Genomic DNA, 16506 nt, shown 5'->3' with positions numbered 1-16506 from the left:
CGTGTCCTCTGTAGAACGCACCTCAAATAACTCTTCCTGGATGTATCATCGGACGCTCAGACCGAGGGAAAGCCGGTGAAAGGCTGGAGGATGCGTACGCGAGCGGCCACCACCAATGCTGGGAGTTCCTGGTGAAGCAACGTCGAGTGACGAAAGCTGATTTTTGACCCCCCCCAAAAAAAAAAAAATTAACCAGGTTGAAGTGGTAAGCGCCTCTGGTTGGATCCCAGCGTGGAATCTCCTTATTCTTAGTAGAGTTTTGGAGAAAAATCCAAAGATGATTTATCTTTTATCTATTTATTTATTTTTTATTTTCTTCCCTCAGCCGCGGGGAATCTTCAATCTTTGTAGTTACTGCTAACAGCTAAGACAATTTATATTTCACTATATTTCTTATTCTTCCTCCTTTCCACTATCATCTATTACTGTTATGTTTTTACTTGAAACTCTGGCACAACAATTTCCTTCGGGATTAGTAAAGTTGTTCTCATCTCATCATTTTACATATAACACAAAATACTGATTCTGGCATGCATGATGTTTTTTGGAGATATGTGTTAACAGGAATCTCTAGATTGTCCATCCTGTGTCTGTGTGGGTTCCTCCAGGATCTCTGGTTTCCTCCCACAGTCCCAAAAAAAAAAGCAGGAAGCTCACTGGAAATTGCTCAGACGTGCGAGCGAGAGAGCGGACGGTCGTACGTCTCCATTTGTGACTCCACCGGTCCAGGGTGAACGCCGCTTCTCTGCAAACGACAGCCGGGATAGACTCCGGCCGACCCTGAGTGCAGGATAAGCACTACGGATGATCGATGAATGAACGAATACATTTTCAAGTCATCTCTTCCTTTTTTTTCCCCCCTCCTTTCGGCCGCTCCCTTCGGGGGGGTCGCCGCATCGAATCAACCTCCTCCATCCAACCCTATCCTCTTCTCTCACACCAACTTATTTCCATTTCCTCTTTCACACCGTCCATAAATCTCTTCTCTGATCTTCTGGCAGCTCCAACCTCAGCCTCCTTCTACCCGGAACTTCACCATCCTTCCAAACATCTCCGTCCGACCTTATCTCCAGAACATCTAACACCCCGATCCCATCCGTCCTCATCACTCCTAAAAAGAACCTCAACATCTTCCTCTCAGCCGCCTCCGGCTCTGCCTCAGTTATTTTAAAGTCATGAACGTGATGCATTTATTTCCATCGAAGGTGTTTTAATCTATACTGCTCGAAAAAATAAATGTAACTCCAAGTCAATCACACTTGTGCGAAATCAAACTGTCCACTTAGGAAGCAACACGGACGCATTTTGACTTGTTTTAAGGACATTACATCGACGTTGGATCGGCATGAAGTGTGTTTTTACACTTTCATTTCAACTCCAGACCTGCATGATTTCATACATTTGATTTCCATTGATCATTTTTTGTTGTGTTTTTATTGTCATGGCATTCAACTATGTAAACGTCAAAGTATTTCATGAGAATTTTTCATTCATTCAGATCATGTGTGATTTTAGTGTTCCCTTTTTTTTTTTTTTTTTTTTTTTTAAACACTTTGTGGCTCACCAAAAATATTTGTTTTATACATCTGGCACGCCTGAGCAGATATATCCCGAACAAATCATGCATTTCGTAATATAATTGTCATTCCACATTGCACATCTCTTATTGATTCAAGTAATAAAGGAGCCAGTTAAAATGGATTCCGCGGATTCTGTTTAATTATGAATAGATTTGTGCTCTCAGCGGGTTACCGATCAAATCCCAACCGCGGCGGAAGTTTTAAGCACGTGGAAAACACACCGAGTAAAATCCAAGGAAATCTTATCTAAATAAATCTCGTCGGAATACACGGGAAGATTATGTGTCATGATGAGCGAGACACTTGCTATTACGCAACTCTAAACCTGTGTTTATCTTGGAGACGAGAGGATGATGGAGTTCAGCGCTCCCGTTTTTCTTTCTTTTATTTGCAGAACTGAAGGGCGTGGAGGTGACAAGACAAACAGACCAGAATCGGTAATTGGAGGAATTTAACTTTTTTTTTTTAAATAAACCACATGGGATATTGTGTTTTGAGGCTTTTTGTCCACGTTTCCATTTAATCTTATACGTTTTTCATCACGCAACTACGGTGGAGTTCCTTTTTTCACCCCAACCTCTGAAGACAGGTGTGATTTCTTGTATTACTGCCTCCCTCCGTTCTGCAAAATGACACAGAAGAAACCCGAGCGAGACTATTTTGCAACCCGCAGCTTTGGCATCGCCACGTTTCTGGTCGACAGCAAAACATTATTGTGCTCGTGAAAACCTGTGATATAAACAGGAGACCGACTCGTGTTGGAGGAACCGCGAATCACGGTCACATTGAAAGCCCGTATTCCCGTGAGAAAGGAAAATAGCTATTCTCTTGCAAATTTTAAGCGAGTGGAAGCGCAGCGTCTGCACCGGCTCGTCTCTTTGACTTCCAACAGGCAGTAAAGTGCTTCTTAAAAAAAAAAACTTTCTCCAATACAATTTTTACCTCTCGCCTGGGCAAAGTCATTTACCTCCAGGCCCTGCCTGGTCCTTGTGTAACTAATGGTGCCAATCTCAGCATGGGCGATGTGTGATGTATGTGTGTGTGTGTGTGTGTGTGTGTGTGTGTTCCAGCGGGAACATGGGGAGGAGGACGGATAGATAGCTCTTGGTGGTGCCTGGTCTAGCAGAGCTGAACAGGGATTAAGAGGGAGGGAGCCTTTGGAAAGCCTTTTCTTATTCACCGTTTGAAATATGGTCTGCACAGTCAAACCTAAAGCAGATAATCCCTTTGTCCCGCTTTAAGTACCTCTTGTTTTAGATCTCGGTGCCGAACAGACCACTGGCGGAGGAGCTTGTTGCATTAAATTCCTCCGCGGAAGTTACCGTCTAACTCTTACGCCGGGGTTCATCGTTGCGTTTCGCACCTTCCTTAGAATTTGTATTTCCAGCCGATTACTCAGAGAGTGCGGGGGAATATTAAAGCATGTTAAATTGAAATTGTGATTAACTGAAGGCTTTCGTTTGAGTAATAAAGTAGGATGCATTTAATGGAAAAATTCAACCATTTTTTTAACGTGCCAACAGCCGTATTTGCGCTTTGCTGCCGGCAGAAAAAAAAAACAAAAAACAAACGTGCGTGTTGAACGGTAAAGATCTCCCGCCGGATTCCCGATGAAGCTTGCCCACGATTCGAGGGCCGGTCAGGTGATGGAGTTCAGACAGAATAAAATTCCTTGAATTCCCTCCCAAAGCAGCATTAAGCCCCCCCTCCAGAAAATGTATGTAAAACCAGCATGCTGTGCAACACAATGAAAAAAAAGATAACTTTTTGCAAAAGCCTTAAAATCAGATGCCAAATGACATCTGCATAAAAACAATGCGGGATCATGTGGCACATCAGCCCGGGGAGCTCCTTAAAGCGCTTCTTTATAAATGCACGCCCCCAAAGCGACTGGGAAATTGTCGCGACGGGTTGACGAGCGAGTTCTCTTGTCCTCATTATCCTCCGGACGTCAATTCGTTTCTAAAATTGAAGTTAGAACCCACGTTTTTTTATTACTTCTAAAAACGGGACGACAGATTTATTCATTCATTCATTCATTTAGGGTCTTCAGTGTTACCTCCTGCATGTTTTTTAACTGCTGTACCCTAATGATGAAACCCATGCAGAGACACAGGAATCCAACCGGGAACCTTCTTGCAAAAGGGCGGGAGCCACTATTTTCCTGGAAAAACACCCAGTGCAGCAACACACACTTCATATTTGCTGACGAGCTGCAGCATTTACGTGATGTCTGTAACCAACAAGCTGACTCAGTGATCAGGAACGCTTCGCTGATAAGACCGAAATTCCAACGCAATAATTACAGCAGCGGCCTTCCTTCCTCCCAGCTGATATCTCTTGGAAAATACTCGACACTCTTAAGTTTAGTTTCCTTCCTTTATCTCGCCTCCTCTGCTTCGCCGTCAGCCATAAGTTCTTATAAGTTAATCAGCGGAGGTATCAGGCATGTGTAGATTAATACGGGCTAATTTAGTCGGAGACCCGTTCGGTCTCAGCCCGGGGGGGCGGGGGGGGGGGGGGGATCGCGTCGGGTTGTGAGGAAAGCGATTGTAAACCCGAACGCGGCGGACGTGACAAAAAAAGGGCGGCGGTCGGAACAACCCGGTTGGATACCTGCACGGGACGAAAAGAGCGACGGCGTCATCCTAATTAGCAAATAGGAAATGTAGCCGCAACAGAGGAAGTTCTAATTACAAGCACGCAGTCAAGAGCAGCCAGCAGCTGTCAGCAGTTTGCAGCCCCCAGCTGTACTTTCCATAATTTAATCAATGCTTTTTTTTTTTTTTTCATCATAACACCATCGCTCCTTATCTTCCATCCTCCCGGTAAAGTTAGTTTTCGCCGCGCGTCCTCGTCGTCATCCGGCTGTTTCATCGCGCGATGAAATGTAAAGAAACACGACCACGAGGCCGCCGGTGGTTTGTAAAACGAGAGCCGGGTTTTTAGCGTGATGAATATTCCTCGCAGCCGTTCCGCCGAGCGCGATCTGTCAAGATAGTCCGAGCAGCTGCTCCGCTCTCGAAGCAATTTATTCGATGCCACGCCGTAACAAATGACACCGCTGGAAACGGTGGATTGGAAGGAGAGGAATGGGCTTGCAAATAGTTCAAGTTTTATCTCTATTATAACTTAATATCGCTGCGTCATTGATGTGGAACACACACAACCTTGTGCAGCGACGGGTACATACAGTGCACGCTTTGCTTGCCCAAGGTTTTCGACACATTACCACATAATTTATGGGCTGTTAAATTGAAGACAAAGAGGAAGGGAGCTGTGACGGGAGGGTTTTTTTTTTTCCGAGCACAAGCATATTTTCATAAACCCCGGCGGGTCGGTCGACGGCGGGAAGGTCACTGTCTTTTCTCCATCGGCGCGAGTTTCAATCTGTGGTTAACAAGTGACCCCGAGACGAAAAGAAAATCCATATCTAAACTAAACACACGGCTAATTCAGTCAAGTAAACTGAAATACATTGATTTAGAGGTCAGATCTCACATTTAATGGAACTGGAACTGAACCGGTCCTTGTTAACCCCAAGAGACATTTGTGACATGCAGGAAGTTATCCAAAGCAGATGAGTGCCAACGTCACAAGGAAAGGTTCCTTAAGAAGATGGCGGCGCAGCGGTTAGCGCTTCCACCTCACAGCAACAAGGTCCCTGATTGGATTCCGACCGGGAGTTCGCAGGTTTCCTAAAAGCATTCCAAGAACATGCAAAAATGATCCAGTCTGTCTTCCTTCTAACCTTATTCTCTGTATCCTCCTCTCTCACACCAACCAACTTCATGTCCTCTCTCACTACGTCCGTAAATCTTCTCTTCGGTCTTCCTCTAGTCCAGGGGTCGGCAACCCTTTAACACCCAAAGAGCCATTTGGACCCGGTTTCCTCGGAAAAGAAAACACTGGGAGCCGCAATTACTTTTTGACGTCTAGAATAAAGGTACCACTGTATATATTGCTTTTTATTACCTTTACACTTTGTATAAACAAGTGTGTTGCTTCTGAAAGTCACAAAGTATTACGGAGAAAATTAAATTTTATTTATGTAATGAACTCATTTTAAGCTTTGGGCTTTCAGAGCGTGTAGCGGAGCCTTGACCTGAATTTTAAAAATAAATCGGGAAAAAAAATCACTGTGTCAGTAAACAATAAAAAAAAAATATTTGCAAAATATCTTCATAAATATTTATTTTACCTGGTTTATGGGACTTCTGCCCCTGAACTTCTGCGCACAGCATCTGCAAATCGGGACTTTAACAGCCGGCGTTTATACCGGCTTCCGCGAGTGTGACGTTATTTTGAGCGGCGAAAAATAATGAATATAATTTTATTTAATATTTCAAGATCACAATATTCTTCCAACTTAGAACTAAAAGTTAAAAAAAAAGAATTTACACAAATGAAATACACCTCAATTGAATATTTATAATTTATTTTCCCAAGCCACTCGGAGCCGCAGTGTACAGATGAAAGAGCCATATATGGCTCGCGAGCCATTTATGGCTCTTCCGGTGACGGGATATGGCCAATTTTGAGTTGACAAAGAAAAAATCAGTTTGGAACTGATTTTAAAATACTTGTGATATATCCTCATAATACTGTGTCATTTTAAAGTAAACAGAAGTTAGTTTTGACGATAAATTTCACGGGTCCCCCATCCGTAGGGTCGGGAAGCATTGGCTTCCGAGCGCGTCCGGGTCATTGTAAAGGTGAAGAAAGTCATTTTATCAGAGAGCCGACTAGTTTATCCGCGTCAACTCTCGTAACGGAGAAGATGGCAAAAATAAAAAAAGACGATGATTACCGTGCAGATAAAATTGCATCGATGAAACGGTCAAATATAAAGCGGCACTTTGAACAAATCCATGCGACACCAGAGGTCTCATTAAAGTAAGACATACTTGATTTATTATACATTAAAATACTATATGGCTCTCGATGAAATATATTTAGAAATATTTGGCTTTTATGGCTCTCCCAGTCAAAAAGGATCCCGACTCCTGCTCTAGATCTCCGATTCCAGCGTCCGCCTACCGAAAAATTCCCTCTCCTTCCTCTGTATGTGACACAAACGTCTCTGAGCTTCTCTCCAAAACATCCGACATGTGTCGTCCCTCTGATGGACTCGTTCCTGATCCCGTCCACCCTCTTCAATCCCAAAGAGAACCTCAACATCTTCATCCCTGCGACCTCCAGCTCTGCCTCCTGTCTCTGCAAACCAAACAGCTGCTCCCACCACCACCGTCTTGTAAGTAAGTCTAGTCCGCCACCAAGAAAAAACACTGACAATAAATCAAACCAGCACAGATGAGGTGAATTCTTTACAACACGGCAGGGTGATACGGCCCGTATATTTTTGGATATCACGCTAAGAATACCAGGAAATGTTACACATAGGCTCTGCTGTCTGACATCAAGTCACATTTCAGACAAAATTTCTCCAAACTGATGATCATAACAAGGAGAGCGCACCAGGGCAGAGCCTCCACACATGGGTGTGGTTGTTGCCACGCCGTTCACGCAAACCTCCAGGGCCGTCCTTCTGCGACGGGATCACCCAAGACGCATGTTAATTCCATGTCGGAACAGGGCCTCGGCAAACCGCGCAGCTACATCTGAGCGGAGCCGTGTTGCATTTTGGGCGGGTCCTCTTGTGGTCGAGTTAAACGCTATATAAGTAAGGAGTGCTATCTTTAGAGTGACAGTTGCCCTGAGAGCAGGATGTGCGCCGAGTCCCACGTCGTCTGCAGCCCGACCCCGGCTGTCTGCTCGGCACGCTAACTCAGATCTGCATCACGTATGTCCGAGTACCCCCCCCCCCCCTTTTTTTTTTTTTTTTTTTTGGCATGTTTGTTTTCATTTGTATGCGGCATCACGTCAAAACAAGGGTTTCCTTGGCAACCGAAAGAAGAGAGCGAGACGGAAACAATGGAAGCGGGAGAAAAGCCAAACAGAGATGTCAGGTCTCTAGGGTCACACTCATGAATGGCCCAGAGTGCTCGGCGCCCCCCCATCCCCCCCCTTTCTATTTCTTTCCACCTTTTTATTTGCATCTTCACCAAATCTCTGGAGGCTTTGGTCTTGCTGATGAATCACATGGTGATCAATAATTCAAACACTTTTTTTTTTTTTTCTTTTTTGGCGCGCATAGGCCGGCGGGGGAGGGGGAGCTGCTGCAAACGCAGGATTCAGGCTGGGAGCGGGAGATTCACAGCAAATTAAAAGTGATGCTTTGGTAGGATTTCGGGGTACGAGGAGGGAAGTGGGGGTCCCGGGGATGCCTCTCCCTCATGACGGGATGCTTTCCGCAACTTGTTTGTGTGGATCAGAAATGTTCAGACGTCGTAATCGACACAACAAAATCAGGACGGAGCAGCGGGTGGGGATCCACATGACGTCCCCGGAACAATCCGGAGGCAGACGTGCACTTCGCCTGATTCTGATGACCTGCACGGCCTTCAAAAAGGGAAAGAACAAAGCAAGGTTTCGGACGTTCATCTCTGAAATAGCAACTCCTGGATATTCTGCAGTCCATTATTACAGACTCGATCTTTCTGCTCTGTGGATGGAGAGCAAACACGCCGGTGTTAAAAAAAAAAAAAAAAAATCTTAGATCATTTCATTACAAATAGAAGTTCTTAATGTTTGTCTTTGCAACAGCCTTTCATTGATAAATATCTGCTCCAGATATCTGCGATTCCAGCGTTGAGGGCTTTGTGATGGGGACTCATAATTCCATCCATCCATCCGTTCCTGATCTATAGAGCTTATCCTGCAGCCGTCGCAGGGCTGCTGGAGCCTGTCTGCCTGTCACTGCTTTAGCGCCGGGGTCGGGCACCTTTTTTGCCTGAGAGGGCCATAAAAGCCACATATTTTAAAATATATTTCTGAGAGACATATCATTTTTTTTAACCTTTTTTTTTTTTTTTTACAATAAAGTGTTTGAATTTTCAAGTAAGATCAACGATATTAAAATACAATAAGTCTCTTAATTTTTTTTTTTTTTTTCAATTTTGTTGACTAATCATACCATAAATTCCCCTACTATAGAGCGCACCTTTATAGAGGCTGAATCTACGCATTTTTAAAAGAAAAAAGAAATAAGCCGCAGGAGTCGCTGTTGAAACATCAGATATTAACGCGGCATGATTTTTTTTTTTTTGAAAACTGTTAATTGTTAACTGTTAATCCACAACTACCGGTACATAACGTAAATGTACCGGTTTACTTAGCTGCTCTATTTCCTTCTTCGGCAGCCAGAACGATCGCTTTCAACTCAAAATCTGCATCAAATGCATTTCTGCGTGTCTTTATCATGATGATCATGAATTATCGTAAATCCAAGTGGGTTTGCCCGAACAGTTTGTCCACTGTAACCGTGTTGGCGGAAAGAAGCTACCGTCACTACCCTATAAAAATCCATAAATTACCCGTATCGTTGCAAAAGCCGCAGTTCTCAAAGCGTGTGCAAAAAGTAGCGGCTTATACGCCGGAATTTATAGTAAATAAAATACTTCTTATCATTCATGTAACTTCTGGTGCTGCATGGTTTTGCTACGGCAAGCGTAATCTTTTCGCCGTCCTCATAGTCACAAGGGTTTGCCATGCATAAATTAGCTAGCTGGCTATTTCGTTAAAAGGAGGGAAGTTTACTTCTCGACCTCACAACAACTCGAAAGAGTTAAGAAAGTTGCGACCGGTCCAAACCCCACCTCCATCAATGGGACAGATGTAGATATCGTGGACGAGCACAAGTACCTGGACGTCCATATGGACAATAAACTAGACTGGCTGGAATTCCCCTTTACCGTTTTTACCTCTGCTACTTTAGTGATGCGCACACACACACACAGACACACACGCGAATGGAAATGAAAATGCACATTTAACGCAGTCATATATCCCGGCATGCACCGCACGCTAGTTCCTCTACAGGAGAAAATGGAGTCGGCGGCTGCTTCCCGTAGTTGCGAGACGTCTTGCGGCTCAATATTGATCCATATATAAGGCGCACTGGATTATAAGGCGCACTGTCGGTTTTTGAGACAATTGAAGGCTTTAAGGTGCGCCTTATAGTGCGGAAAATACGGTAGTCAGCTTAGTCGAACTTTCTTCAAGTCATTCACTCATTCAATAACCCACTGTTCAACTTCGTCCTCTAACTGCGGCCGCCTCGCTTCGTTCCCTCGGACACTCTGTTTGGTCTTCCTTACTTGGTCTGCTTGCTTCCTCCACTTCCGTACCATTGATTCATTCATGTTGAATTCTTTGTCAGCTGCTCTGTTCCCACCATCTGCTGCGTGACTGCCATTTTTGGGGTCCTCATACACACAAATGCACAGTAATATTATGTCGAAGCACAGTACGTTCCGGAAGCGTACCACGTACTGTTCTCTGATTGGTTTATTGTTAGTTTGGAACAACGTTGTATTCCAGCGGGACATAATTAGTTATCTACATTGTCTGACGTTGCAACCCTTATTCAAACAAGGACCGACTTTCATACGTCGTCCCCGTGTCAGGTGGGAAAGGTTCGAAAATTGTCGCATGAAAACATTTTGACGGATTTATGAGCACAGCGTGCCAAATAAAATTGGTTGGAGGTCAGTAAGCATAACAGGAATTCATACATACGGGCAATTTTTGAGAATATTTAAGGATTTCAATAGCGCCTCATCGTGTGAAAAATACAATAAAGAAACAAACTTTCTGCTCAGAATAATATAAATCCCTGCTGAACTCCTCACACACACCATGTTGATCTGTGTGAGTGTGTGTGTATCTCTGTGCACATCTCACTCGCCGAAGCAGCGACATGCACGCACCAACATGGCAGCGGCAGCTTATGTAAAGAGTCAAAGGTCTGGTGTTTGGCCTTTACCTCAGGACAGATCTGGGTCACGCGGACGCAGCGACTTCCAAGCCCAACATCTTTTAGATCACATGCAGGTTTTTCTTGAAATGTCTTGAAATGATAGAAGTCTCAACCACAGCTTTGTGATGTAACCATACCAAAGCGTGTGTGTGTGTGTGTGTGTATGTTCGCGTAGCTGTTAGCACATGTCCACACAGATGCTGACGGTCCTCCGGTTCCTCTGCTCATGAATATTCAAGAGTGAACTTGAGTTTCAGAGCGACAATAATGAGTTAGGAGGGAAAACAGCCATTAATCCTTTGTAATTTCTAGGAGATGACATGATTTCTGCCGAGGGATAATTCTGAACCTTCAGAGATCTCTCTCTCTATGCGCTGTTTCTCAACTCTAACTTTCTTGGAAGCACTTTAGGTGAACTCGTTTTTTTTTTCTTGTTTTTTTTTGCTCAGAAGCTCGACTACAGAGTTGGTGTGTTCTCTGGCGAAGTCATGAAACGACTGGAGGAAAATGGGCAACGCGCCGCAGAGATCCCACAAACATGAGCATCGCCCGCGGGCGTTGCGACTATCAAGCCATTCAAGGTTGAGGACGAGGTAAAAGTTGCACAGAAAGTCACCAAAACCTGCATTTGGATAGCGTGGACTCTCAAGGAGCGCTTGAACCTGCAAGCTGCACTCAAATGCACTGCTACTCTTCAACTGCACTGTTCACATTCATATGTGTTAGTTATTCACATTAGTTATTTTATTGCCTATCTGTATATTTTATATATATTGTCCATTTTAGACCATTTTATACAGTTTTATATTTGTCAGTTCTACTACCTCAGTGGTGGAACAAACTCCCAGAAGCAACAAGACTAGCATCATCTCTCTCAACCTTCAAGAAACAGGTAAAAATGTTTCTCTTTCAGGACTTTTTACTGCGCTGATGCCCCAGATCAGGTTGGCAGCAAGTTAGGCTATGCAGTGTGTGTGTGTACGTTTGTGTGTCTCTGTCAAAAAAAAAAAAATCCTCACTAACCCAAGCTTACTGTTCTGTACATTTCCTGTGCATCCTGTATTTGCAAGTGTATTTGCAGTCCCTATGTCCTCTATTGTAAGTCGCTTTGGATAAAAGCGTCTGCCAAATGCAAGGTAATGTAATGTAATGTAATGTAATGTATTGTCCAGGACTACAGATGGAAATGAGCTATGAGCTATAATCTGGTACAAACATCTCTGCCACTGTGCTTAATGTATTTGTACACTGTCCTAATAAACTTAGGGAAAAAAAAAAATCTATAATCATATTTATAATAATGTTGACGCTCCTCCTATCGGAAAGCAAAGTCGGAATTTCTCTGTTCGGGAAAACATGTTTCTTCACCGCGCATGTGATAATAAACGCTTTGAATCTTCTCTCTGCCCGACAGCCGACGGAGCCCCTTCCAACACCTTCCTGCAGATTGGGTTCAGGGGTCGGACTGCGCAGCTGCGTCGGTGGATTTGTCCCCCGAGCGAAGCTGGTCAGGATACGACCGGCCTTTTTCGGGTTCAATGTCCAGTTTTGGCCTCATTACCCCCTTTTTCACTGCGATCATGTGCGTGGGGATGCCCTTCCCCGCCAAAAAAAAAACAAAAAAAAAACACACTATCCAATGAGAAGGCCTCTTCTTCGGTCGTCCGCATCGACCGCCACGAACGAAATCCCTACGGGGGGCTGACATTTCACACTCCGCTCGGACCTCGCCTCTAATCCGCCCAATCGAAACGCCTCCACGCGAGGTCGGCTTTAGGTCAGCACCTCCGACGGCCGACCCGCCGAGACAAACGCGAGCTTGTCTGCTCCTCCGGGTACAAACAAATCATTAGGCGGGCAGGGCTTCCTGCCAGAGCTCCTCGTTCTCCAGGAGCTCTGACAATCATCCAACCCTACTGTCCGGGACGGTTAAGCTACAGAAGGGAAAGGGGAAAAGAGAGGGAGACGTCTCGATCAATACGGCCTCATTATCGGCAGCATTCGGTCCCGGAGAGCCGAGTCCCACCGCTCGGCCCGTTGATGAGGAAAAACGCACCGCAATTCAATTTGGGGACGGCCGAGATGCCAAAAGGGGTTTGATCAAAGTGCTGCGGCGGGCTAATTAGCACACGCGAGGGCTATTTTTACATCTGAAGAGCAGAGCGTGTTGTTTTGTTAATGGTAGTTTTACCCTGCAGTGAACTGGGATTACCTGGCTCATTGTCAATTCATAGGTTTCGTCCAGGGGAGAATGGGCCCCTTGTGCCGCTGCACACTTATGCACACATGTATATTCATGTAGGCGCGTGCAAATGTGTACGTGTGTGTGTGTGTGTGCATGCAGGATACACTTGCAGAAGAGTAAAACACACACACACACACAGACGACCTTCCAGAAGGTCATGTGAGTTTGAACGCCGTGCCACTCTTTGCAAGTTACACTCTTCGGAAATGCGAGTGTGTGCCATTGTGTGTGTGTGTGTGTCTCTGTAGACAGGAAGTGTCAGGTCATTCAGAAAAAAAAAAGTGCCGGGGAGAAAATAAAGCTGTTTCCAGGAGTCTTGGGGGACTTTTTGGCAGCCGGCTGACAGCTTTATAAACCTCTTAACAAATGGTCTCCATCCGTCTCCCTAATGAGGCAAAGGGTCTGGAGTCTGGGAAAGGAAACAGGTGCGTGGCTTCAGGTAGACGCAGGGCGCCGGGCGCGGTTTCAAAACCGGAGAAAACCCCGCGTTGGCTCAGACCTCGACGCCAGAGCGCGTCACACCGGCAGCTGCAATCTCGGGGATGCTGCGAACAGCTGCGCCTCGGGAGGTAAAACGATGACGGGCCAAGAAATCGCGGCGAGATTTGTTTCGATTACACTGAATCGAGATAAAGCCCCTTAAATCTGCAAGTCTGGCGGAGCGGAGAGAGAGAAAGGGACAGAGTTCTCGGGATTTAAGCTCGAAACGCGAATAAACGAGGGGATGTTTCCGACGCGGTGAACGACGAGGAGGTGTATCATCACCGAATCCAGCCGGGGAACGAAAACTAAACTCGGTTTCCCCCCTTTTGTTACCGAGGTCGGCGACGCGTGACCCGTCGGGTCTTTTCCCATTTGACTCTTCATCTGGCAAAGACTTTATCGCCCCCCTCGGCCGTCGGGAGAGGATGCTCGGTTTTAATGCGGCTGTAAATAACACCGCCACACTCCGTCAGCTCCATTCTGCTCGGTGACAGCGGGGAAGGGAAGCATCACCTGAGACGTCACGCCGGAAATGTCACCGCTCCCGCCTGGCTGGCTGGCCGGCAAAACCGAGCCACTCCGATGAATCGCACGTCCGCCTCTTTATTTTTTTGTTTTATTTCCAGAAAACACAGCCTGAGGTAACAAACTTCCTCCAATCTCCAGAAACAGGAGAAGGTGCAACCTTTGCTGACGATCCAAAAGTAGAATAACTCAAGTTGCAAACTCCACATCTGCAAATGTGTCGATACACTTTCACGATTCCTCACAAAGCAACCCCCCCCCCTTACACACACACACACACAAACACACACCAGTGTGTAGTCCAACAGCTGCTAGTGCTGCTTTGAGTTGCTGACTTTCTAACAGCGTCTCTAACAGAGGGCCTCCAGAGAAGTTGCATCAACAGTCAAGGGTCATATTAACACCACCGTGTGTGTGTGTGTGTGTGTGTGTGTGTGTGTGTGTGTGTGTGTGTGTGTGTTAATGTAAAGTTTAAAAACCGCCACACACATCACATTGGACACCACCTGGGGGGAAAATCAAGCTTGGAGGATTTGGGGCCATGCGTTTTTTTTTTTTTTTTTGTTTGGTTTTTGTTTTTTTTTTTGTTTAAATCTCGGATCTCTCAAAGTTGCAAAACAACAAGTAGCCCAGAAAAAGTGCGCGTCCACTCACCAGCTGTAAAGTGCAGAGGAAGATGAGGGTGCAGCGGCCGCTGCAGCAGCCCATTGTGTCCGCGGTGCAAAGCGCACTTTGGGGGCCGGAAGGTGGGGAGAAGAAGCGGCGGCGGCGGCGGCACCGGGAAACGGCTCGAACGACAACTCAGTCCACGTCCGGGCGTCGTGCTTCCATCCTCCGTCGCGGCAGGATCGCGCAAAGTGGGTGGAAAGGGAGGAGAGGGGAAGTGTGTGTGTGTTGGGGGGCGGTCCGCGTCCCTGGCTGCAGCCGGCCGGTCGCAGCGGAGGTGACTGGCTGTGCAGACGGCTCTGCGCGCCGGTAGGTGAAGGGAGGCGGGCTGGAGCGGGAGTGGGAGTGGGAGTGGGAGTGGGGGAGAGGGGGTGGCCGACCGTGGGGGATCAGATCGAGGGCGTCGGCTGGTTTCCTGGAGCGGAGAACACAAGTGCGCTCATTTAGTTCATTTCCACTTCCCTCAGCCAGCAGGTCAATTTACTGTCATGGCGACAGAAGGATTAGAGGGGGGGTCTATGGGGCCAATGTGCAAAAAAATTAAAAAAAGATAAATATCTCAACATATCTTTTTTTCTGATCGGATTAAAGTTGACGATTTCGATGTATTTGAACGCCTCTAAGTGTGTGTGTGTGTGTGTGTGTGTGTGCACAAAGCACGGAGTAAGCCAGCTGCTCCCCGCGCTCGGTGATGTATGGGGAGAGCGCCATCTTGTGGCCGGATGATGCAACGCACCCGCTGCAAAACTCCCTAACCAAAGGTTGAGTTTGCAAAGGAGTTAACAAAAAAATAATATAATAAAAATTAAAAAAAAAACATAATAATAATATAATAATAATAAACTGCCCTGTTGGATCTGCGTGGTTTTATTTGAAATGTGATTTCATTTAGATTAGAATATCTAGTCCATGCAAGTCAATATTGTTAAGCTTTTGGCCTGGAGCACTTTTAAAAAAAATATTTGTATTTATCGGTGTTGTAGTTTAATTAAAGTTGTTCTACGTGATATTTTCAATCCTAATACATTTTGCGCAACCACCCTCCTTCCCTCCCCCTTTCTAAATGCTCTTGCCTTGCCCCCCTTCCCCCTCTCCGGCCTTTTATTTGGAGCTTCATTAGCCTTCTGGGTAGTCCACCGCTCGGTATGATATATAATAGAAAAGACCTTAAAAGCAACCCCCTTTTTTTGCTCTCAGAGTGCAAGGAGGCCGGTCCCACCTCTCCCGTCGACCAGCTCGATAAATCTTTTACGCGTCTGCGGGCCGAGGGAGGGAACACTTCACATCCCATTTCATCACACACACTCCTACGCTTTGCTCCTTTAAAAGTGCCGCTCATCTCTTCTCGCTCGGCCCACGCCGCCTCTCCCACCTGAGCCCAGGCAGGTCTGCGAGGAGCCCGTACCCCCCGACGCCAAATATAATCTCGGGTAATTTATAGCTACGAGTGTGAAAACACACATTAGCTCTCATGTGATTTAAAAAAAATAGCTGATTAGGAAGTTATGAGATTTCATAAATGGTCTCAAACATACACATGCATCTATCTATGCATGAATATCGTGTTTATTTAATTAAATGAATCACTCATTTGTGATTTTTGACAGTTTTTCATTTTCTTGTGAAGCCGCTCCTTTAAGATACTGTCGCGTTGGTCGTCAGGGTGACGGTAAAAGGTTTGTTTCGTGACAATAGCTGACACAGCCACGCCACACGAACCTGCAACAAACTATTTTTTTCCGGACCCCCAAAATTCCTTGCACACAAAACCGCAACCACATTATTCCCAGCAACCTCAAAATCACACAGAAAAAAAAAAGCATTCAAATAAAAATTTGTGACTCGCTACAATGTCTTTTTTTTTTTTAAATCCAGTTAGCCTAGCCTAGCTTTACCTGCGCGTACAGTGTGTGTGATTTGGTGTCTTATTGCACGACCCAGGCTGAAATAAGGTCGCCGTCTGAGGCCTCCATTCCGCTCGGTTCGCCGAACACCTCCTTATCGACCGACATCATGTGTGTGTGTGTGTGTGTGTGTGAGAGTGCATGTCCCGAACTGTTCTTTCAGAACTGGTGTGCCCGGAGCCCTCGGGGACTGCCCCGTCCACGAAGACGCTAATGTGGAGT

At 45.8% G+C, this 16506-nt stretch overlaps 1 protein-coding gene across 2 annotated transcripts in view; it reads right to left on the bottom strand.

Annotated features, from left to right (window-relative positions):
• The window catches only part of nkain4 (sodium/potassium transporting ATPase interacting 4), a 59269-nt gene extending 44575 nt beyond the window's left edge, over window positions 1-14694 (bottom strand). Inside the window, exon 1 of one of the 2 annotated variants that reach the window (XM_086141698.1) lies at window positions 14369-14694. In XM_086141698.1, coding sequence (XP_085997824.1) covers window positions 14369-14422 — 54 coding nt within the window. In that variant the 5' untranslated portion in view covers window positions 14423-14694. The remainder of the gene's footprint in view (window positions 1-14368) is intronic. The other variant, XM_086141696.1, reaches the window with a different exon arrangement.
• Window positions 14695-16506: the final 1812 nt, after the last annotated feature.

This window comes from Fistularia commersonii, chromosome 34 (assembly GCF_037954325.1).
Source record: "Fistularia commersonii isolate RoL2024-O1a breed Wild chromosome 34, RoL_Fcom_v1.0, whole genome shotgun sequence".
In the NCBI taxonomy this organism is placed as follows: Eukaryota; Metazoa; Chordata; class Actinopteri; order Syngnathiformes; family Fistulariidae; genus Fistularia; species Fistularia commersonii.
The sequence above is the reverse complement of the archived record's forward strand: the minus strand, read 5'-3'. Positions and strand labels throughout refer to the sequence as shown.